Genomic DNA, 22493 nt, shown 5'->3' on the forward strand with positions numbered 1-22493 from the left:
CGTCTCGCGCGGAAGGGGCTCTCCGAACCTAGTTGTTGGGATCCTGTATCCCTCCCAGGAGGGAACCCAAGGACTCCAAGACCATCCCGAAATCCTCTTCAAGGATTCGCCAGGAACCCGCTGCTCCCCGGGGGAACGTCCACACTTCGCTCCAGGAAGAGATTCCGGGGACTGGAGACTTAGCGGCCAGCCCGCAAGGAGGAGACCAGCAGGAATCTGAACATGCCTTCTGGCAGGTCCTGGGCCTGATGAGGCAACTCAACGGGTTCATGGACCCCGTGATCGCCCCCCGAGAAGGCAAGGACACGGTCCTTGACCAAGTGTTCGATGTTCAGAAGGCCCCTAAGACCAGTGCGGCTCTGCCCTGGTCTCGGGGACTGAAGAGTGCCAGAGCCAGGGCCAATGCCCAGCTCGCGATTCTTGCCTCCTCCAGTCGTTCCTCTGCCGGGAACAAACTCATCCCACCTCCTCGTCTCCAGCAGAGGAGGTATTTAGAGATCTTGGGTGAGTCTAGTCTCGCTCTTCCTCTCCATCACTCCGTAGAAGAGCTGGCTAAGGGAGTTTCCCTCGAGAAGCTCTCTGCCTGGCAGGTGTCGTTCTCGGCGTCGTAGATCCTGAGCCATGAGAAGGTCGCAAATTGCGCCATGCAGGCCACTTCGTGGCTGGATATATGGCTAGGAACTCTGGGCATCCTATTGCGCTCCGAGGACTTGTCTAAGGAGACCAATAGGAAGGCCCTGGAGACCTTCTTACTCTCAGGCACCCGCTCCATCGAGTTCCTGGCGCACCAGGTCATCACCCTGTGGGCCAACTCGGTGTTGAAGCGGCGCGATGCGGTGACCGAGAGGTTCCACCCGAAGGTCCCCGCTGTGGATGTCTGTAGGCTCAGACATGCTTCCCTCCTTGGGGAGAATCTGTTGGAGCCACAGGATATGGAGCGAACGGCTAAGAGGAGGAGAAAATCTAGCACGGACTCCCTCCTCCATAGGGCCCTTACAGCTCGGCCCTATAAGCCTCCAGCTCCGCAGCAACACCAGCAGCAGCCTCGTAAGGTACCGAAGCAGGCACCGGCAGCTAAGAAAGTGGTGTCTAAGCCCCAGCCCTTTCCAGCCAAGGTCAAGAGGGGCGGTAAGTCCTCAAGGGGAGGAAAGACTCCTAGAGGGAGCGGCCGTGGCCGCAAACCCTAGGAGTGGCAGTCCCCCTGCGTGTCCACCTGTGGGGGGGATGCCTTCAACGTTGCGTGCACAGGTGGCAGCAACACGGGGCCGATGCTTAGACGGTTTCAGTGATCGGCCAAGGCTATCGCGTCCCGTTCATAACATCTCAACCTCCCCTGACAGCGGATCCAGTGTCGTTGAGCTCCTATGCCACGGGATCGGCAAAGGGGCTGGCCCTTCTGGCGGAAGTCGAGACCATGCTCAAGAAGGGTGCTCTCCAGGAGGTCGTCGACGGCTCCCCAGGCTTCTTCAGTCGACTCTTTCTTGTAAAGAAGGCGTCTGGAGGCTCTAGACCTGTCATCGACCTCTCAGCTCTGAACGGGTTTGTCAAGCAAACCCGGTTCAGCATGGAGACAGCGGACACGGTCAGACTTTGCCAGGATCTGGGGATCGTGGTAAACCTCGAGAAATCCTCTCTGCAGCCGTCCCAACGACTGGTTTATCTAGGCATGCTGATAGACACCAATCTCCACAAAGCCTTTCCATCAGACGACAGGATAGCAAGGCTGAGGAGGGTGGTGGAACCCTTCCTCAGGTGAGAAGAGCTTCCCGCCCAATCGTGGTTGCGTCTCTTAGGTCACCTGTCCTCCCTGGCTCGTCTGGTTCCAAACAGCCTCCTCAGGATGAGATCCCTGCAGTGGCGGCTCAAGTCCCGGTGGAATCAAGGATCCGATTTCCCGGACGTTCAGGTCCTGATAGGATCCTTGGAACGGACGGACTTGCGGTGGTGGCTGGTCGACGAGAATTGGAAGGGAGTGAGTCTTCTCGTCCTCCCCCCCGGAATATTGACACTGTTTTCGGACGCGTCAAAAGAAGGGGGGGGGGGGACACGATCTGAACCAGAGGACCTCAGGCCCTTGGTCAGAATCAGAAAAGTTTCTGCACATCAACCTGCTAGAGTTGAAGGCCGTCTTTCTGGCTCTTCAACAGTTCCAACGAATCCTGGCGGGTCATTCCGTGGTGGTGATGAGCGACAACACCATGGTAGTGGCTTATATCAACAAGCAGGGAGGCACTTTTTCGCAGTAGCTATCCCATCTTGCAGTAGAGATTCTGAGGTGGACCGAAGTCCACTCGATATCACTATCAGCTCGCTTCATTCCTGGCAAGAGGAATGTGCTCGCCGACAGTCTGAGCAGGGCCTCGCAGATAGTGAGTAACGAATGGTCTTTGGGTCTTCAGATAGCCAACAAAGTCCTGACTTTGTGGGGTTCCCCGACCGTGGACCTGTGTGCGACAGCGTTGAATTTCAAGCTGCCTCTATACTGCTCCCCAGTCCCGGACCCCAAGGCTCTCTGGCAAGATGCTTTCCAGCAACGGTGGGACAACATCGACGTGTACGCCTTCCCACCGTTCTGTCTGATGAGAAGGGTGCTCAACAGGACCAGACTATCGGTCAACTGTTCGATGACTCTGGTAGCTCCGCTATGGCATCACGCGGAATGGTTCCCGGACCTTCTGCAGCTCCTGACGGAGCACCCGAGGGAACTTCCTCCACGACACGAGCTTCTCAGACAACCCCACTCCAACGTCCCTCACAAGGCCGTGGCCTCGCTTCGGCTTCACGCCTGAAGACTATCCAGCGTCTCCTCACGGAGAGAGGCTTTTCGCAACAGGTTGCGGAGAGAATGTCTCGGCACCTGCGAAGGTCCTCTGAGGGAGTCTACCAGGCGAAGTGGAAAGTCTTTTGTGGTTGGTGTCGTGGGAGGGGTATCTCTCCACTCGATGCCACTATTCCAGCAATAGCGGACTTCCTCGTTTATCTGCGGGAGGAAATGCGCCTTTCTGTCTCGGCGGTGAAAGGCTATCGCTCAGCCTTAAGCTTGGCCTTCAGGCTGAAAGGAGTGGACATTTCTTCCTCGCTAGAACTCTCTCTACTCATACGTAGCTATGAGCTTACCTGCCCCCAGTCGGAAGTGAGACCTCCTCCTTGGAACGTGGTTCGGGTCCTCAGGGCTCTTAAGAGATCTCCCTTCGAACCATTACGCCAGGCCTCCGATCGCCACCTGTCTTGGAGACGGCTTTCCTGCTCGCTTTGACTTCGGCCAAGCGGGTTAGTGAACTTCATGGTTTCTCGTACGACATCGCCCATTCAAGGGGATGGGGGGAGGTAACGTTCAGGTTCGTCCCCGAGTTTGTGGCCAAGACTCAGAATCCTGGAGTGCCGGATCCTCAGTTCGACTCTTTCAGGATCGCGAGTCTCCGCTCTGTAACAAGCGACCCAGACCAGCTGCTACTATGCCCAGTGAGGTGTCTGAGGTACTACTTGAAGAGAACGGCTGCAGTCCGTCCTAAAGTGCGAGCATTGTTTGTGAGCACAAGCAGGACGAAGAGGAGGGTCACCAGGAACACCATCTCAGCTTGGATTCGAAGGGTTATCCATCACTCCTTGAATCCAGACCCTCCTCTGTCACGTCGCCCTAGGGCACACGATGTCAGGTGTGTTGCTACGTCCCTGGCCTTCAAGAGAAACTTCTCTGTGACGCAGGTGCTTTAAGCTGGGGTCTGGAAGCGTCAGACGACCTTTACAGCCCACTACCTGCAGGACGTGACCCACAGGAGCCTCGATACGTTTTCTATTGGCCCTTTGGTGGCTGTGCAACAGCTGGTCTAACCTCAGGCTCCTTTATGGACAAGTAGCAGCAGGTTGAGGGCGTTGTTACCCGGTTTTAGTCTACGTGAATGAAAGAGTATGTGTGACCCTTACTTCTTTCTTCATTCTCCCCTCTCTTGGGGAAGCAGCATCCTGGTCCTCGCATAGCTGATCTCGACCTCTGCAGGTAACCCATGCTTCCTTGTGCTCCTAGTATTAAGCTTAATACTGTTGCGTCCCCCATACCCTGACGAGGTGGTATTGGGAACGTCCTATCTTAGATTCCTATCTAAAGGTCTCAAGGTCAACTTCATAGGATAAGTCACACTTTCCTCCACACACAACTTATGTAGGCCACTCGTTCCTAGCGAAGCAAGGAACTTGTGAGGTGCAGGGGCTCTCTCTCTAAAGTGCTACTCACTGAGGGATGGAGTCCCCGGGCAAAGCCGAAGTCAGTAAGGCTGCGGACTTTCCACCCTTCCTAAGGGGTAAGTCACCCAATGTAAATAGCGTGGTTTGTATTTCGGTTACGGAACAAATGACAAATTCGGAGATAATTTGTATTTTTCCTAACCATACAAACCTTAGCTATTTACACATATTTGCCCGCCAGCCCTGTCCCCCAAGTCAAGTCCTACCTCTAAGTGAAGTGAAGCAAATCACCGGTGTGTGGGGGGGAGGGGTAGCAAGCTATCCCTTCCCCTGCCCCCGCTAACTAGCGCGGGGGTAATTAACCCTCGTTAAAAACTATTGGCTCGTCATTTCAGCTACGCTAAAAGGTAAACCCAATGTAAATAGCTAAGGTTTGTATGGTTAGGAAAAATACAAATTATCTCCGAATTTGTCATATTACAGTAAAAACTTTTAGGAAATATGTTATTACAAATATTATTTACCGTATCTATATAAAATCATACATACGTAGCAAAGCAGGAAAACAATTTACGAGAGAGAGAGAGAGAGAGAGAGAGAGAGAGAGAGAGAGAGAGAGAGAGAGAGAGAGAGAGAGTGAGAGAGTTGTTTTACGTACGTAAATGTAAATTTTAAACAAATAAATAGCCCCATTTCATATGAAATAGGTTATTACAAATATTTTATTTGATCATATTACAGTAGTGTGTATAATACTGTAAAGTTCACTACAGTATGTTGTTGTTAGTCGTGGCGATGAAATTCTCTCGAAACAAAAACACGGCGTTCGATTACAACAGCTGATTCATTCTCTCTCTCTCTCTCTCTCTCTCTCTCTCTCTCTCTCTCTCTCTCTCTCTCTCTCTCTCTCGTGTTATACAATACTTACATATATATGAAGAAACTAAAATTAGTTTTCTTAGTGTCAATTAAATACGAAACGAAAAAATTATGCCGAGTTTACATCCATTTCAATCGTTGCTAAAAATACAGCATCAGATTTCATCAGCAAACCACTATTTTTTGGGAAACATCATTTTGTTCTAGAAAATTGCTACTCTTTAAATAGTTAATTGCACATTAAGAAAGCGTGTACTTTTGTTTTTAAATTTCGGGTGTGTTTTAAAAATCGAGTATTGTTAACTTCTTTTTGTTTTACTTTTGGCTGTGATCAGATCAGCTGACGTCTAGCTGCCACTCTTGAGAGCGTACGAATACACTAACAAAGTATCGTTTATACCATTTCTTAACTTATTCAAACCGTCTATACAGTTGATATTACATAAGCACCAATGTGTTATAACCTATCAAATTTTTTTGTTTATTACATTTAAAACAACACACACACACACACACACACACACACTCTCTCTCTCTCTCTCTCTCTCTCTCTCTCTCTCTCTCTCTCTCTCTCTCTGTGGGCTACTTTTCACTACCTCCCATTCCTTACATCTCTCTATCTCTCTAACAAATGATATCTTTGTTGCTCCTCAAAGTTTCATTTATATTGAAAATCAATCATGATTCAATTTTCCTTACTTTCTCCAATCTCGCACCATCGGTCACATCGCGGTATTTTCAAAATTTCCGGAAAATCCGCGATATATGTATATACATGCATTATGAAAAAAATCCGCGAAGTGGTGAATCCGCGATAGTTGAACCGCGAAGTAGCGAGGGATCACTGTACCTCCTTTTTGTTTTTCAAATTGAGCTTACCAAGCTTACCAATAGATTTGGATGGTTTTTGTATGAATGACCTTGTGTGTGGAAAACAAAATACTGTGATTTGGGACATTTAATACCTAAAATTACTTGTGTTTGTATTTTTAGCTTTTCAGATGACTGGTCTTATGTAAATCTTGTGATAATCCTGTTCCTTTTTTCCAGATCCGGTAGTTATGGCAATTCTAAATTCATGCGTATTTGGTGAAAGAAATAACTCACAGGTGAAGACAACCAATGTTGATGACAAGTTTCCAGATGATAATTTCAATAATCAAATGCAGCTTGGGAGGTTTCCACCTTCCCAGTCATTGGCACCCTTCTCATTACAAGCACCAGCTGTGGAATGGTCAACAACTCCTCATTCTTTACACCCACCATATATGGATCCTGTTAATGGAGGTTTGCCACCTCACATGGGATATCAGATGCCTTTCCTTGTACCAGTACTTCCTCCGTCACATTTGCAAGTACCTACATCTGGTCCACCGATGCCGTTATCTACACAAGCTCCACCTTTCCCAGCATCCATACATGCTCCATTTTTGTCATTATCTCACCAGTCTACATATGCTCCACCTTTGCCTTTATCTCAACCTCCTCCACCTTTGCCTTTATCTCAACCTCCTCCACCTTTGCCTTTATCTCAACCTCCTCCACCTTTGCCTTTATCTCAACCTCCTCCACCTTTGCCTTTATCTCAACCTCCTCCACCTTTGCCTTTATCTCAACCTCCTCCACCTCCTCCACCTCAACCTCCTCCACCTCAACCTCCTCCACCTTTGCTATTGTCAGTTCCTCCTCAATCCCAGGAAATATTCTCTGTGCAGTCACATTCAGTTTCTGTAGTTACTTCAACATTGCAACAAGGAGCTTCTTTATTGTACCAGTCAGTTCCATCCTCCATGCAAATTACTTCACCATGCCCATCAGTTTCCAAACCATTATCAGCTTTGGATGAAATTCATGACGATCCCTCCACACTGAGAGTTGTGGATCAAATTTCAGAACACCCAAAAGATGTCATACAAACTTCATACAAACCAAGACAGACTACTCAAGGTGCCGAGATTATTGTTAGAAATGTTGCAACTAAGATGGACCTCTCTGAAGCTGAGGATTTAGTGAAGAACTTTGGAGAACTTGAGGAGAATGGTTTACAGTGGTCTCAAGATCAAATGAACCAACATGCTGGTAAATATGTTATAATTACTCTCTCTCTCTCTCTCTCTCTCTCTCTCTCTCTCTCTCTCTCTCTCTCTCTCTCTCTCTCTCGTTATGTGTACTGTGTTTTAAAATACAAGCCCATTGGAATGCGAACATTGAATTGTTCCCATACTAACAAACCTTCCGTTATTTATGTGGATTGTTTTTCAGAGGCAGCTGGAGGTCGCCATTAGACATTATTTGCAAGGTGACAGCCCTGCATAACTGCTTGAGCAGGTAGGCTGGGTGTGGCTTGGGGGTACCCAGCCACCTCTATACAGTATATATTGTACTCTCACAGTAGTGAGAGACATCACTTTTTCGTTTGGCTCAGTTGAGATCGGATGTGTGTGCTCTCATCTTTTGACTGTCATTAGACTTTTTCAATTTTTCTTTTTCTTTTCAGGTGTGCGTGTCTTCTCTTCCAATCATGCAAACCTGTTCAGGGCGCGAGGTTGCTGCGTGCGGGACCTTTATATCGTTGTTGGAGACCGACCCTCACTCTTTGTGTCCTACTTGCCGAGGGCATCGATGCGAGCAGGGTTCGCCCTGCGCAGAGTGTAGGGAGTGGTCTGCCTCCCAATGGGAGAAATTTGGGCCGCGTAGGAAGACGACGACGAAGCGCAACTTCTCCCTTAGGAGCAAGCAGAGTGCGTTCTTCTTTTTGCACCCCCAAACCTCTATCATAAGCTCCTTCTCGCTCGCGCTCTTACAAGGGACGATCGAGTCGGAGTGCAGATCGATTAACTCCTTGGAAACCCCGGGGGTACTTGGGAGGGTTGTTGCTTCGCCTAGAGGAGCAACATTCTCCCTTTCAGATCTGTTGCAGGAGCTGCTGCGCCTTCTTCAGCATGGTGCCAGGAAGGACCCTTCTCAGAAGCTGTCGACATCTCACGCTCTGGAACTGTGTGAGGTCCATCTGTCGCCTTCTGGCCCTTCCATGTGTGGACAATGCATGGACAAGGTGATCGCTCGTGTTCGCCTCTCCAACAGCCCCCTGCTGACGATGGACCCTCTTTCCATCCTGGGACTTGATCGTTCCCTAACCTTCAGCCCTGTGTATCTCCCCAGAGGCACTCACAGGTGCAGGTGTAGATCTCCCAGGGACCAGCGCTCCTACTATCAGTAGTGCAAAAGGACGAGCATCACCATCGTCTCGCCCTTCTGGACTCTCTTCCCCTGATTGCCGTTCGAGACGATGAGAAGATCTTTTGGATCATAGGTCATCACGTTCCAAGCGCTCTTCGTCTAGAAAACGCTCAAGCTCTTGAGGCTCGCCCTCACGAGATCACAGGTCTCAACACTCTTCTCGAAGGCGTTCCTCTTCACTAGGATGAGTCTTGCGAGCACGTTCTACACGATCACAAGCAAAGTCTAGACCTAGTCCAGATGCTCGCATTCTAGATTTGTGTGGTCTAGATCACGAGAACGGCGCTCGCACTCGAGAGGACGACTCCCGTTAACGAGAGCAGCGTTCACTGCGTGAGAATACCATCCATGAGAATGACTTTCTCGATCGTGAGGCCGACGCTCACGTTCGCGAGCTAGGCATTCGCAACATTCACGCCGTTCTTGAATAAGAACTAGACGCTCTCGTTCACGATCATGAACCACACGTTTGCAATCAAGGACTAGATGTTCCTCGTCTAGAGGTAGAGGTAGGCTTACGCAGAGTCCATTAGCACGTATCCCCTCAACCAGACCTTCCAAACAACCTCGGACCGGACCTGAAGATGAGAATGACCATTCCTCTAACAGGCGTCCAGCTAAACCCCTAGTGCCTTTCACCGCCTGGTGAGTTTTAGCAGTGTTCACTGACGCGAAGCTTGGAAACATGTCCCGCTGTGACGCGTTCTCCAGCTAGAGTGGTCCCTACTCAGAGGTCTCCTCTGCCGACTTCGTCGGACGTAGGTGCTTTTCTGGGGGAGCAGGAAGGCGTTAGACCTTCCTCTTCCTCTGTGGCTCCTAGTGCTCCTGTTGCGAGCACTTCGACTTGTGAATTGCATCAGTTGACATGTGAAACTTGAGACTTGGACGTCAATCTTGCAATTTCACGAACAGATTACCAATTTCCGGGGGCGATTCACGAGCAGAGGGGTCAGAACCGCGAGCAAGTGTGGTTCCAACACCTTCGCCTCGTCCCTGCAGCGGAAGACGGACACCCTTCATAGAAGGGTTCAAGGAGCCCCCAGATAGGGTCATGAATGTTCCTTTGTTCCAACACAGAGACTTACCTCGAACTACTTTCTTAGGAGTTACCTGGAATCTCCTCTCAACCGACCAGAGTTTTGTGTAGTCTACCCTACTTCCGTTTTCTGTGGGGACTAACCCAGGCGTAAGGAGAACGGGCCCTGAGGGTAGTCCTGAGCTAGGTCGGCGTTAGCTTGGGTCTCGCTCGTCAGTAAGTTCTCTGGTCGCGTCGTGATACCATCGCGCCGCTCTCCATTCTCTTGCTACCCTTTGTGTTCCCGACTCGTGTGTCCCACGTGGTTACCGCGTGGTGTCTCTGTGCTTTCCCTTGTGTTCTCGCCTGTTCGTGTAATTCCCTTGTGCTTCCCAAGTGTTTTCCTTATCCTTTACCTTCGTGCCTGTGTCTTGTGGTTGTGTGGTGATGGAGCAGACCCGCCGTTGTCCTTGGCCTAGAGCCTGGAAGTCATGTGGAGCGTTCCTATCCAAGCCGGAGGTGGACCCGCATTCCCTTTGCTCTTCTTGTAGGGGTAGAGTGTGTTCGCCGACGGATACGTGCTCGGAGTTTGTTAGCTGGAATGAAATCCAGTGGGTGCGTTATTGCACAAAGAAGAAGAAGTCCTCTAAACGATCCCCCAGGAAGGTGAACATCTCTTCGCCATTGCCGTCGCCAGGTGGAAGGTCTGACGAGGTTTCTGTCCCTTCTTCCCCTACCCAGGGTAGGGGACGAGATAAGTCCATTGCGGGGAAGGTGCCGATGGCTCTTCCCCAAGAGTCTAATATACATGATGTGGGGGTTGCTGAATCTTCACAGGCTAGTGGGGGGCCTGAAAGGGCTTTGTCTGGGGGTCTTGGAGACTCTGCCCTTGTGATTGGGGGGCACGTCTCCTCCGATGACCCCATGTGGAGTAACACTGTTCCTGTCTCTTTGCCCGCGTCTTGGGCCTGTGTTTCAGGTACTTCAGCAGCTGATGGCGTCCAGGATAGGTTGGACTCGACGGTAGGGGAGCCCTTCGGGTGGAAGCTCCCGAAAACGCCAGGTAGGTCCCCGTTGCGGATGGAGGATGGCCTAGATTCCTGGTTCCCCAGCGTAGTGTGGCCGACCTCCCTTCCAGCCCCTCTGACGGCGGTTCTTGACTCGTTTTTGCAACCCTCGACCTCTGGAACTCAACAGTTCGCGAAGACCTCCGTTACCCCCGCTCCCCTTCGTCGGTCAGGTTATGCAGTATCGTCAGGATCTTCGGAGGCCGGCTCTTCGGTCTCTTCGGAGGGTGAAGCGAGGAGGAGGAGTCGACGGAGGAGGGAGAGATCCAGGAGCAGGCGCTCCCGCTCAAGGTATAGCAGAAGACGATCCAGGTCACCGAGGAGGATGTACTGGAGGAGTAGGTCCCCCAATGGTGAATGGGTCTTCGTTCCCCGCAGGAGGGTCGGGGACTTCGACAAGTTTCAGCGTTCTCCAAGCCGCCGGTCCAGAGATGGTTCTCCACGGAGGCAATCGGCCCGGCATAAGTATGACCCTCGCAAGGAACAGAGCGAGAAGGCCTCTTCAGTTAGGCGTAAGGCCGCGAAGCTTCCGGCTCAACCCGCCCAGCGGGAGGAGCCGCGCTTTCGGACGGGCAGCCTAGTCAGGTCAGCACAGCTGACTCGGCCCTTGGACTCGCAGGGACGGCTTCCTCCGTCGGGCCAGCCCACGGAAGCCTCGTCCTCGTTGTCCAAAGACGTTTTACGGACGGTAGTCCTCGCCGACACGGCGATCCCCGTCCCGACACCCGGACCTAGTGCGGAGGATCCCGTCGGCACAGACCGTTACCACCGCAGGGAGGTGCTCGTCGAGTCCGAGCCACAACGACCGGTGGGAGTGCCCGTTGACCCGGCACCTCGGAATCAGGCAGAGGGTGTTGCTGGCGACAGGGAAGGTTCCCCAACCGAGGACTCGGCATATCGAAGAGTGATAGGCCTTATACGGAGACATCACCGGATCGAAGAACCTGTTCCAGCCGACGAGGACTCCTGGCGGTCCAGCCTTAATCGACTGATGGAGGCCCCCGTGCAGCAGAAACCCTCCCTGGCGCTGCCTGTGGCCAGGGATTTGGTCCTGGGCCATGCCCACGTAGACAAGATTGTGGCGGGCAATGCCGAAGCCCCCAAGTCACAGAGTTCCTCAAAGTTACTCCAGGGACTCAGGTCCCAGAGTAAGTTTTATGTCCCAGAAGGACAGCGACCGGGAGCCTGCAAAATAGAGTCTTCCCTGGAAGTATTGAGCCAGGGTGCCCCAGAAGACAGAGCCACATCAGCCCTGATTTGTTTTTCACAGTCGGAGGCTGCGATGATGGAGGAAATGTCCAAAGACTTGGTCCACGTTGCCTCCTGGTTGGACTGGTGGGCCTCCACTCTGGTAGGTGTTCAAGCCACCTAGGACTTGACAGACCCGGCAAAACAAGACCTCCTGAAGGAACTCATCATCTCCGGGGGAAAGACCTTAAAGTTCCTAACTTATCAGTCTCTTGCCCTGTCAGCCAACTGGGTGCTTAGGAAAAGGGATACGATCTTGGCCAAGCTTTCCCGGAAAATCCCTGACAGAGAAGCAAGGGCTTTGAGGAGCCTGCCTGTGTGGGGTGACTCCCTGTTTCCGTTGATACAGTTGGAGAAGCTCATGGAAAAGGTCTCGAAAAGGAAGGATGTGGGCACACCCAGACCTCACTCCGTGAGGAGGCCCACTTACAGGAGGTCAACGTCGGATGGCCCCTCTACTTCTCATGCCTCTCCTAGCCTGACGAGGAGAGACGCTCCATCTACCTCTTGGGCTCAACCACCGCAGCCCCCCCCCCCCGTAGAGGAGCCCCAGCAGCGTCGGCCTCTTTTAGGACGGCATACTCAGCATCCAGGAGAGGGCGTTCAGGCCGCTCCTCCAGGAGGAGATAGAGTGGGAGGCCCCCTACTCCTGCCCAAGCCTCAGGTTGGGGGATGCCTCAGACATTTTTGGCAAGCATGGAGGGCTCACGGTGCGGAGCTCTGGACAGTATCCGTACTGAAAGAATGGTACAGACTCCCGTTCTTAACAGAACCTCCACCTTTGATTCCAGCCAGTCTGGCGGAGTGGCTAGCACCCAAGGACCCCTTGAAGAGGGCAGCCCTTCAGGAAGAAGTTTCCACTATGATGGAGAAAGGTGCAGTGGAAGTGGTCCTGCATCCGGGCCCAGGCTTCTACAGTCGACTTTTTCTGGTGGAAAAGGCGACAGGGGGATGGAGACCGGTGATAGATCTGTCAGCCCTCAACAAGTTTGTTTGCGAGACGGACTTCAAAATGGACACTCCGAAGTCGGTCTTGCAGTCCTTGAGGGAAGGGGACTACATGATGACCATAGACCTCAAGGACGCATACTTTCAAATCCCGGTCCACCCCTCAAGCAGGAAGTTTCTCCGGGTGAAGTGGGGTGCCCAGATCCTACAGTTCAAGACCCTCTGCTTCGGTTTGTCAACAGCTCCCCAGGTATTCACGAGAGTCTTCACGACAGTTTCTGTGTGGGCTCACGAGCGGGGTATTCGCCTCATTCGATACCTGGACGACTGGTTACTCCTTTCCTCCTCAGAGGGAGTTTTGAAGGAGCAAGGGGTAAAATTAATTCAATTCTGCAAGGATCTGAGTATCACGATCAACCGGGAAAAATCAAATCTGTCGCCCTCCACCAGGATGACCTACTTGTGGATGACACTGGACTCCCAACTAGTGAGGCCCTTTCCGTCGGAGGACCAGTTGAACAACCTGGAACGGATCCTCCTGCCTTTCCTTTCGAGACAACCCAGGAGAGCCAAAGACTGGCAAAGGCTAATAGGGCATCTAGTGTCGTTAGAGAAACTCGTTCCCCAAGGGAGGCTCAGGCTCAGTAGCATCCAATGGAACCTGAAGGGTCTCTGGAACCAAGTAGACTCGCCCTACAAATCTATCCCCGTCCTGCCGGAGACAATACCCTCCCTGGAGCGGTGGCGGTGGCGGTGTCGGTCGAATACTCTCAAGGGGATGCCCTTTGCAACCGAGCCTCCCGAGATGCTTCTGTTCACAGACGCCTCCAAAGAGGGGGGGGGGGGGCACATCTCCTCAACGAAACAACGAGAGGAACCTGGACGGACGAGGAGAAAGGTCAGCACATCAACGTCCTGGAGTTGAAGGCAGTCCGAGAAGCTTGCCTACAGTTCGTCGATCTTCTAAGGGGAAACACAGTGGCGTTGATGTGTGACAACGCTACTGTAGTCGCGTACATGAAGAAACACGGAGGTCTAAAATCGAAGGAGTTGTGCAATCTCGCTCTGGAGGTCCTGGATTGGGCAGAGTCGAACCAGATCTTGTTTTCAGCAAGGTTCATTCCAGGCAAAAAGAAGGTCCTAACCGACGGCCTCAGCAGGATGGGACAAGTAGTGGGAACAGAGTGGTCCCTTCTCCCAGAAGTAGCCAGACTCATCATTCAAAAATGGGGATCGCCGGTGATGGATCTCTTTGCAACCAGACTGAACGCACAACTCCCCGTGTTTTGTTCTCCTGTCCCAGATCCAAAGGCGGCCTTGGAAGATGCTTTTCAACACAAATGGGACAACCTCGACGTGTACGCTTTTCCCCCCATCACATTGATCAGGCAAGTGCTCAACAGAGTACGGATGGCCTGAAACTTAAAGATGACTTTGGTAGCGCCCTGGTGGCCGGAGAGGGAGTGGTTCGCGGATCTAAGGGACCTGGCATGTCTTCCCCTGTGGCCTCTACCCGACAGGCCAGATCTTCTATGGCAGCCACACTTCCTAAGGTTCCACGACAATCCTCAGTCTCTACGCCTTCACGCCTGGAGACTATCGAGCGGCTCCTGAGGAAGGAAGGATTTTCAACAGGTACTGCAGAAATGAAGTCACGTTATCCGAGACGGTCTTCAGCAGCGGTCTATCAAGCAAAATGGGCTACTTTTACGAAATGGTGTGCCTCAAAGAACATCCTCTCAAAGCCTCGGTCCCAGATATTGCGGATTTTCTAGTGCATCTCAGAGACGAAGTGGGCATGTCAATTTCGGCTATCAAAGGAGTCCGTGCAGCCTTGGGCCAAGTCTTCCTACTGAAGGGCATCGACCTGGGCACCTCTAAGCACATTTCTATGCTCATCAGGAGCTTCGAACAAGCTTGCCCTCCGCAGGCCTCCAGGGTGCCGCAGTGGGACTTGGCAAGGGTATTGAAGATGTTAAGTGGTCCCCCGTTCGAACCCTTGAAGGATATAATGGACAGGGATCTCACTCTCAAGACGGTCTTCTTGTTGGCCTTGGCCTCTGCTAAGAGAGTAGGAAAGATCCATGGGCTGTCTTATGACATCTCTCATTCGAAGGGGTGGAGGGAAATCTCCCTCAAGTTCGTCCCTTCTTTCGTGGCAAAGACTCAGAGTCCAGCGGTCTGGGACCCGAAGTTTGAGGGATTTTCAATGCCGGCCATTCCTAGGACAGGGAATCCAGAAGATTTGAAGTTGTGCCCCGTCCGTGCCGTTAGAAAGTACCTTGAGAGGACTGCCCATCTCCGCCCTGGTAACAAAAATCTTTTTGTCTCCACGGGTGTTACGAAAAAGCAGGTATCTAAGAATACCATCTCCTTTTGGCTGAGACGGGTTATTGTCAGAGCCTATAATGAGGAGGGACTGCCCCTGCCAGGTACTCCCAGGTCCCATGACATTAGGGGTCTAAGTACTTCTCTAGCTTTTGAGAGGAACATGCCGGTGGGCCAGATCCTTCGAGCAGGCACCTGGTCGAATCAGTCGACCTTCACAGCGCATTATCTCAAGGATTACTCTAGGAGGTCTTTAGACGGTTTTTCTATTGGGACAGTCATCTCCGCGCTCAAAGCGATTTAACGGTGAAGCCCCAGGTACAATCGTGGATAACAAAACCTAGAGACACAGGTTCGTTCCCTTTCACCCTAGTCGCCGTTTTTCCTTTCCTTGCTCGGAGATAACCCCCACATACAAACCAAAGAAGACACGTCTCTACAACTTCGTCACAGGACTCAGCATCATGGAATTTTTTAAAGGGTGAGTACTTAGACACTAACATGTGCTCTTTATGTAGTTTTCCCTACGTTTCGTTTTCCGTTATATTTTGCAACCTAGTTCACATCTAGGTTACTGGACGTCCGGTTAGATTGGTCTGAAGTTCAGGAAGACACTCCCACCTCCTAAAGTGTAAGTCTCCTAAGAAAGCAGTTCGAGGTAAGTCTCTGTGTTGGAACAAATCACAAATTTTAAGTAATTTGTATTTTTCCTAACATACTTACCGAGAACTACTTTCGGGTAATGGCCCTCCCTACCTTCCCCAAGTGCCTTTCTGCCCTTGAAGACCTTTTTGTACCAGCCTAAGAACTTACTGACGAGCGAGACCCAAGCTAACGCCGACCTAGCTCAGGACTACCCTCAGGGCACGTTCTCCTTACGCCTGGGTTAGTCCCCACAGAAAACGGAAGTAGGGTAGACTACACAAAACTCTGGTAGGTTGAGAGGAGATTCCAGGTAACTCCTAAGAAAGTAGTTCTCGGTAAGTATGTTAGGAAAAATACAAATTACTTAAAATTTGTGATATTAGTCTGGGCCTTCCTTCGCGCCCGAAGGAACATGTTCCTCTGCCTCAGAGATTATCACCTCCGTCGACTGGAACTTCTTCTAGAGTTCCGCCCAAAGGACACTCTCCTAGAGAATTCCAGGGTTTACCTAGAGGTTCAGAGCTTCCTCCATGGGTGAACATGTTTATGATCACCTTTCTAAAGACTCTGATGTGACTCCTACACCATCACAACTTCCAACTGTGTTAGTCAAGGCAACCCATAGGATCCCCCTGGAACCCTCATCGGGTTCGTCAGTTGGGAGTCAGGACCCGAGAAGGAAATTGACGGCAGACTGAGCAGACAGATCACCTCCACCCCAGTCGCGTGCTGAAGGTCCTTTTCCTTCTGATCCTTATACGGCCAACTTACCTTTTACGCTAGTGAGGGTAAAGAAGGTCATCACTAGGAAGCAGAATAGAAGGATGAGAGCCATAACACTATCTCACGCCAATATCATCCGTCCCAGGACGAGTAGGGACATAGGCTCGCCGAGGGAGATCGTGATCCATCCCTTCAACCCTCAAGAAATTGGGGTAGTGCCTCCGGACCACCGTCCGGTTTCTGTACCTCCTCCAGAGGAGGAGCCTTCAGCTCCTACTGTTAAGGCTTCATCAAATGCATCGAAGAACTCGCAGGTTCCCCCTCTTAAGAACATGGGGGAACGTCCTGTTGGTAGGGAATTGAAGGACATGGAGACGAAACCTAAGAATGCTGCGGCACTGGAAGCTAGGTTGGCTGAGGCACAGAGACGGTCCCCTGTGGCAGTTCCTCTCGGTGATTCTGTTGATGACCCTGACCTACCCCAGGCTCTGGATGTGAGCTTGGAGGTGGACGACCCCTGAGACTCGGAAGATGAGAATCTTCCAAAGGCGGCCAGTCCGAACTATCACTCGGAACAGGAGAGATACGAGTCGGAACATACTTTTTGGCAGGTCCTTGCCTGCATAAGGGCCATCAACTTGCTGTCCACTCCTGGTTCCACCATCCAGGAAGGGAAGGATATGGCTCTTGATGAGATATTTAAGACCCAGAAGCCTTCCAGGTCCAGTGCAGCTCTGCCCTGGTCCAAAGGTTTGACAGCCGCTAGAAGGAAAGCTATCGCCCAGATAGCTGGAACTTCTAGTTCCTTGAGGGTAGGTTCCTCCTCTCAGTTCCTTCCACTTCCTTTTGTTTTACAAAGGAAGTATTACGAGATCGAAGGGGAATCACATTCCACCATGACCCTCGATCCTTCAGTAGAGTCCCTAACGAAAGGTTTACAGACTCAGACCCTCTCCTCTCTGAAGGCCTCCCTCTCAGCAGTTGAGCTCTTGAACTTCGAGAGAGGCGCGAAGTACGCCATGTAGGCTGCTTCGTGGCTTGATCTATGGTTAAGATCCTTAGGCTTTATGATTTGCTCTCATGATCATTTGAAGGAGTCAGCCAGGAAGACTATGAACTCTTTCCGGTTGTCAGGTACCCAGACTTTTGAGTTCCTATTGCACCACATTGTTAACCTGTGGGTGAACACCATTCTCAAGAGAAGGGATACTGTCATAAGTAGGTTCCATGAACAGGTGCCGAAAGTGGAAGTCTCTCATTTGAAAAATTCCATCCTTGAGGGTTCATCTCTCTTTGTTCAGGAAGAGATAGTGAGGGCTGCTGAGCGATGGAGGAAATTGTCAAACGATTCTCTCCTCCATAGGGCCATGACACCCTGGACCTATGGTAGACTTTCCCAGTCTTCACGGCCTCAGCAAGCACCTTCTTCTACTCACCAGTCAACTTCTAGGTCTTCTGGACATTCTAAGGTGTCCAAGCGTCCCTTCCCATCCAAAGGACAGAAGAGGTCCAAGTCCTTCAGAGGAAAAAAGGGCGGAAAGTGAGGTGGCCAAGGTGGTAACTCGCAGTAGGAATGGTATTCCTCATCACTTACTACCTGTGGGAGGATGCCTACAGTGCCGCTGGTAGAGGTGGCAGCTCCATGGGGCAGATCCCTGGATGGTCAAAATGATCGCCCTAGGGTATCACGTCCCATTCATTCAATCTTTCCTTCCTCTGATTCGGGATCCATTACATCTAAGTTTCTATGCGAAGGGATCCGCAATGGAGCTGGCCCTCAGGACCAAAGTCCAGACCATGCTGCAGGAGGGCACTATCCAAGAGGTTTCGGACCGGTCCCCAGGCTTCTACAGTCGAATTTTTCTGGTGAAAAAGACGACTGGAGGATGGAAACCAGTCATCGATCTCTCCCCTCTGAACAAGTTTGTGCAACAGACTCGGTTCAGAATGGAGATGGCGGACGCGGTCATCCAAGCCGTTCGTCCTGGGGACTTCATGTGCACTCTGGATCTGAAGGATGCATACTTCCAGATCCCAATCCATCCGTCTTCAAGGAAGTACCTGAGAAAATACATACCAGTTCAAGGTTTTATGCTTTGGTCTCACGACAGCTCCTCAGGTATTCACCAGAGTGTTCGCCTTAGTGTCATCTTGGGCTCACAGGAATGACACTGTTCTTCTCAGATATCTAGACGATTGGCTGATCCTAGCAGATTCGGATACGACCCTTCTTCGTCACCAGGACATGCTTCTCAAGTTTTCTCAGGACCCTGGGGTTCTGATAAATCACGAGAAGTCATTACTGCAGCCTTCACAGACTGGTATACCTTGGTATGATCATAGACACCATCCAAGAGAAAGTCTTCCTATCAGACGAAAGAGTACACAGACTGAAGAAAGTGGCCACACCCATCCTCAGGAAAGAAGTTCTTCCAGCCTCTCGTTGGTCGAGTCTGTTAGGCCATCTGACCTCTCTCATCCCTCTTGTTCCAAACGGTCGCCTCATAATAAGATCCCTCCAGTGGCAGCTGAAGTCCGTGTGGAACCAACATTCTGATCTACTGGACACCCGAGTTCCTATAGCTCAGGATCAGGTGACGGATTTGAGTTGGTGGATGGTAGTCAAAAACCTTCGGCGAGGTCCGAATCTTCTCGTTCCCCCTCCATATTTTATGCTCTTCACAGATACATCAAAAGAAGGGCGGTAGGCTCACCTGCTGCACCATACGATCTCTGGCCTTTGGTCAGAGTAAGAAAGGTACTAGCACATAAATCTTCTAGAGATGAGAGCAGCTTACCTAGCTCTTCATCAGTTCCAACAGTTGCTGGCAGGTCACTCTGTAGTGTTGATGAGTGACAACGCCACAGTAGTGGCTTACATAAACAAACAGGGCGGTACCTTTTCACAGCCTCTATGCCATCTTGCAGTAAATATCCTTAGATGGTCAGAAGAACATTCAAGTGTCTCTATCAGCTTGATTCATTCCCGGCAAGAGGAATGTGCTTGCAGACAACCTGAGCAGAGCGACTCAGATAGTAGGCTCCGAATGGTCTTTGAATCGTCAGATAGCCAACAAAGTCCTGACTTTGTGGGGTTCCCTGACTGTAGACCTGTTCGCAACATCTCTGAACAACAAGCTTCCGCTGTTCTCAGTCCCTGACCCTCTGGATCTATGGCAAGAAGCATTCCAAGAACGGAGGGACAACATCGACGTGTACGCCTTTCCCCCGTTTTGTCTGATGAGAAGACTGCTTAACAAAACCGCTAGGGGATCATGCAGAGTGGTTTACCGGACCTCCTACAACTTCTAGTAGATCTACCAAAAGAACTCTATCCATGACCAGAACTACTCAAACAACCACACGCGAACATCTTCCACAAGACCATGCAGTCATTTCGACTTCATGCATGGAGACTATCCTGAGAAGGGCTTTTCACAAACAGTTGCGGAGTGAATGTCCGGATACATGCGTAGGTCCTCAGCCTCGGTCTTCCAGGTAAAATGGAGAGTATTCTGTGGTTGGTGTCATGAAAGGAATATCTCTCCATTCGATGTCACTATTCCAGTAATAGCGGAGTTTCTTGTATACCTTCGGGAGGAAAAAGTCCTTTTAGTCTTGGCGGTGAAAGTCTATCGCTCGGCCTTAAGCCTTGCTTTTAAGCTGAAAGTAGTAGATATTTCCTCTTCACTGGAGCTTTCTTTACTCATATGGAATTATGAGATCACTTGCCCCCAATCAGAGATTAGGCCTCCTCCTTGAAACGTGGTTCGCGTCTTGAGATCCTTAAAAGGACCTCCTTATGAACCACTATGCCATGCAAGTGACCGAAATCTCACTTTGAAGACTGCGTTCCTGCTCACTTTAGCCTTGGCAAAGAGAATCAGCGAACTTCATGGCCTCTCGTATGACATTGCCCATTCAAGGGGATGGGGTGAAGTGACACTCAGCTTCGTCCCTGAGTTTTTTGCTAAGACTCAAAATCCGGGGTGCTGGACCATAGATTCAACTTTCAGATTGCAAGTCTTCATTTTATAACCAATGACCCAGATCAGTTGTTACTATGCCCAGTGAGGAGTTTGAGATACTATCTTGAACGCACTGCAGCAACACGGCCCCGACTAACACCTCTGTTTGTTAGTTCAGGGAGACTAAAGAGGAGAATCACCAAAAACACGGTTTCCTCCTGGATTCGCCAAATTATCAAAAGAACTTTGGCTCTTGATCCTCCTCAGGCTCTCGACCTAGAGCCCATGTTGTCAGTACTTCCCTGGCATTCAAGCGCAAATTTTCCGTGTTGCAAGTTCTCCAAGCGGGCGTGTGGAAGAGACAGACCACCTTCACAGCCCATTACTTAGAAGAAGTGACCATGAGAAGACTTGATACGTTCACTATCGGGCCTATGGTGGCTGCTCAATAAGTGGTTTAAGATACCTCAGGCTCCTTGATGGACAAGTAGCAGTTGGTTGAGGCATTGGTTACCCAGGTGAAGACTGGGATGAGTGAGAAGAGTATCTGACTTTCCTTTCTTCATCTTCCCTTCCCTTGGGGTACAGAACCATGGGTCCCTTTGCAAGCTGACTTCAACCTTTGCAGGTAATTATCACTTCCCTTGTGTAGCCTAGTATAAGTTATAAAATTGTCATGCTGTACACATCTCCATTGCTTTCTGCCAGGGAGCAATGGGATACGTCTTGTTTTTCTATATAAACTCAAAGGCGTTCATATAAATTAACAACCTCTATTACTCTGCATTGCACAGGCCGCGAGTATACGCACTATGTATATTTCAGCTAGGTGTGAAAGTTTTCCCTAGACCACAGTCATATACTGTACTAGGTAAAACCTGGTCATTCCATGCCAGTTCTAGGACTTCCACCCACATAGGAGTGAGTCATCCACATAAATAGCGGAAGGTTTGTTAGTATGGGAACAAATGACAAATTTGGGGATAATTTGTATTTTTCCCTAAATAATACAAACCTGGAGTTATTTATAGTTGGCCCGCCATCACCTGTCAGTAGAAGTTTTGCCTAGGATAAAAAGTGACGTCTCACTGCTGTGAGAATATATAAAGAGATAGCTGGGTACCCCTCAGCCTACCCGCTCAAGCGGTTAGGCAGGGTTGCCACCTCGCAATTAAAGTCTAATGGCTACCTTCAGCTGCCGCTGAAAGATAATCCATATAAATAACTCTAGCTTTGTATTAGGGAAAAATGCAAGTTATCTCCGAATTTGTCATATTTGTTTTATCCTACATGGATACAAACCTTTGTCCTTTAATAGGTGTATAAATTTACTGATGCTGGAAACAGTCACTGTGTTGTACAGATGTACACTTAAGTGTTCAAAATTTGGCTATCTGTATTTTTATTGTATTATATGATTGCTGTGAGGTAGCAATATTGAGAAATAACAGTAAGCCTACAGTTTTGCCCAAGAGTCCAGGTGTCTGTAGAACCTTCATGAACAAGTTGGCCGTGGATCCTGATTCTTTGTGCCCTTCTTGTTGGTTTCATTAATGATAACAGTCATGTTTATGTGAGGAATGTAAGGAATGGTTGTGCTTCCAGTGACAAGAGTGCAGCAGGAGGAGAAATAAAAAGTCTAAGTGAGATTCTTCATTTTTAGGGTTCTTCCTCAAAGTCTGAGAGATCCAATGGACCTCTGGGTTATGATCCTAAGTTGTTATCCTCCTCCCTGGGGAAGGCAATAAAGGATAACAATGTTGATCTAACCCTAGGGCAAGCTTAGAGTGATCTGTCTTTATCTGCTTCCCCTAGAGAAGTAGGTATTCCTTCTCCTCAGGGGATGATACAGCCAAGGACAGTGGCTTAAAGATGCTATGGCCATCCTTAGTTCTGGAGGGTGTTCCATTGATGTAAAGACTTCTGCAACCCCTAGCAACATCCAAAGCAAAGTATTCTTTTCCTCTTCCTTATGAGTCCTCTTCTGCCGTACCAACAAAAGAAGCCCTTGGTATGACCCCTTTTGTCCTTCCCAGCTCCTCTTGAGGTGCAGTTGATCTCTGATCCTCATCATTGGGGCCATCATCATCTTGGGATTTGATGTCTTCATTCAACCCACAAAGTGCTAATAAAATGCCGGCAAATGACGATGAACACATCATGAGTTTTGCAATTTTATCAAAACTTGATATTTTCTCATTTATTGCAAATTAAGTTACTAAATATTTATTTATCAAATGGATGTCCTTG

At 50.1% G+C, this 22493-nt stretch overlaps 1 protein-coding gene across 2 annotated transcripts in view; it reads left to right on the forward strand.

The window, feature by feature from the left end:
- LOC137624232 (uncharacterized) overlaps positions 1 to 22493 on the forward strand; it is a 421277-nt gene that overhangs the window by 366073 nt on the left and 32711 nt on the right. For both annotated transcript variants that reach the window (XM_068354740.1, XM_068354739.1), the window contains one exon: positions 6112 to 7140. In XM_068354740.1, the coding sequence (XP_068210841.1) occupies positions 6112 to 7140 (1029 nt within the window). The remainder of the gene's footprint in view (positions 1 to 6111; positions 7141 to 22493) is intronic.

Source organism: Palaemon carinicauda, chromosome 31, assembly GCF_036898095.1.
Source record: "Palaemon carinicauda isolate YSFRI2023 chromosome 31, ASM3689809v2, whole genome shotgun sequence".
Taxonomy (NCBI): Eukaryota; Metazoa; Arthropoda; class Malacostraca; order Decapoda; family Palaemonidae; genus Palaemon; species Palaemon carinicauda.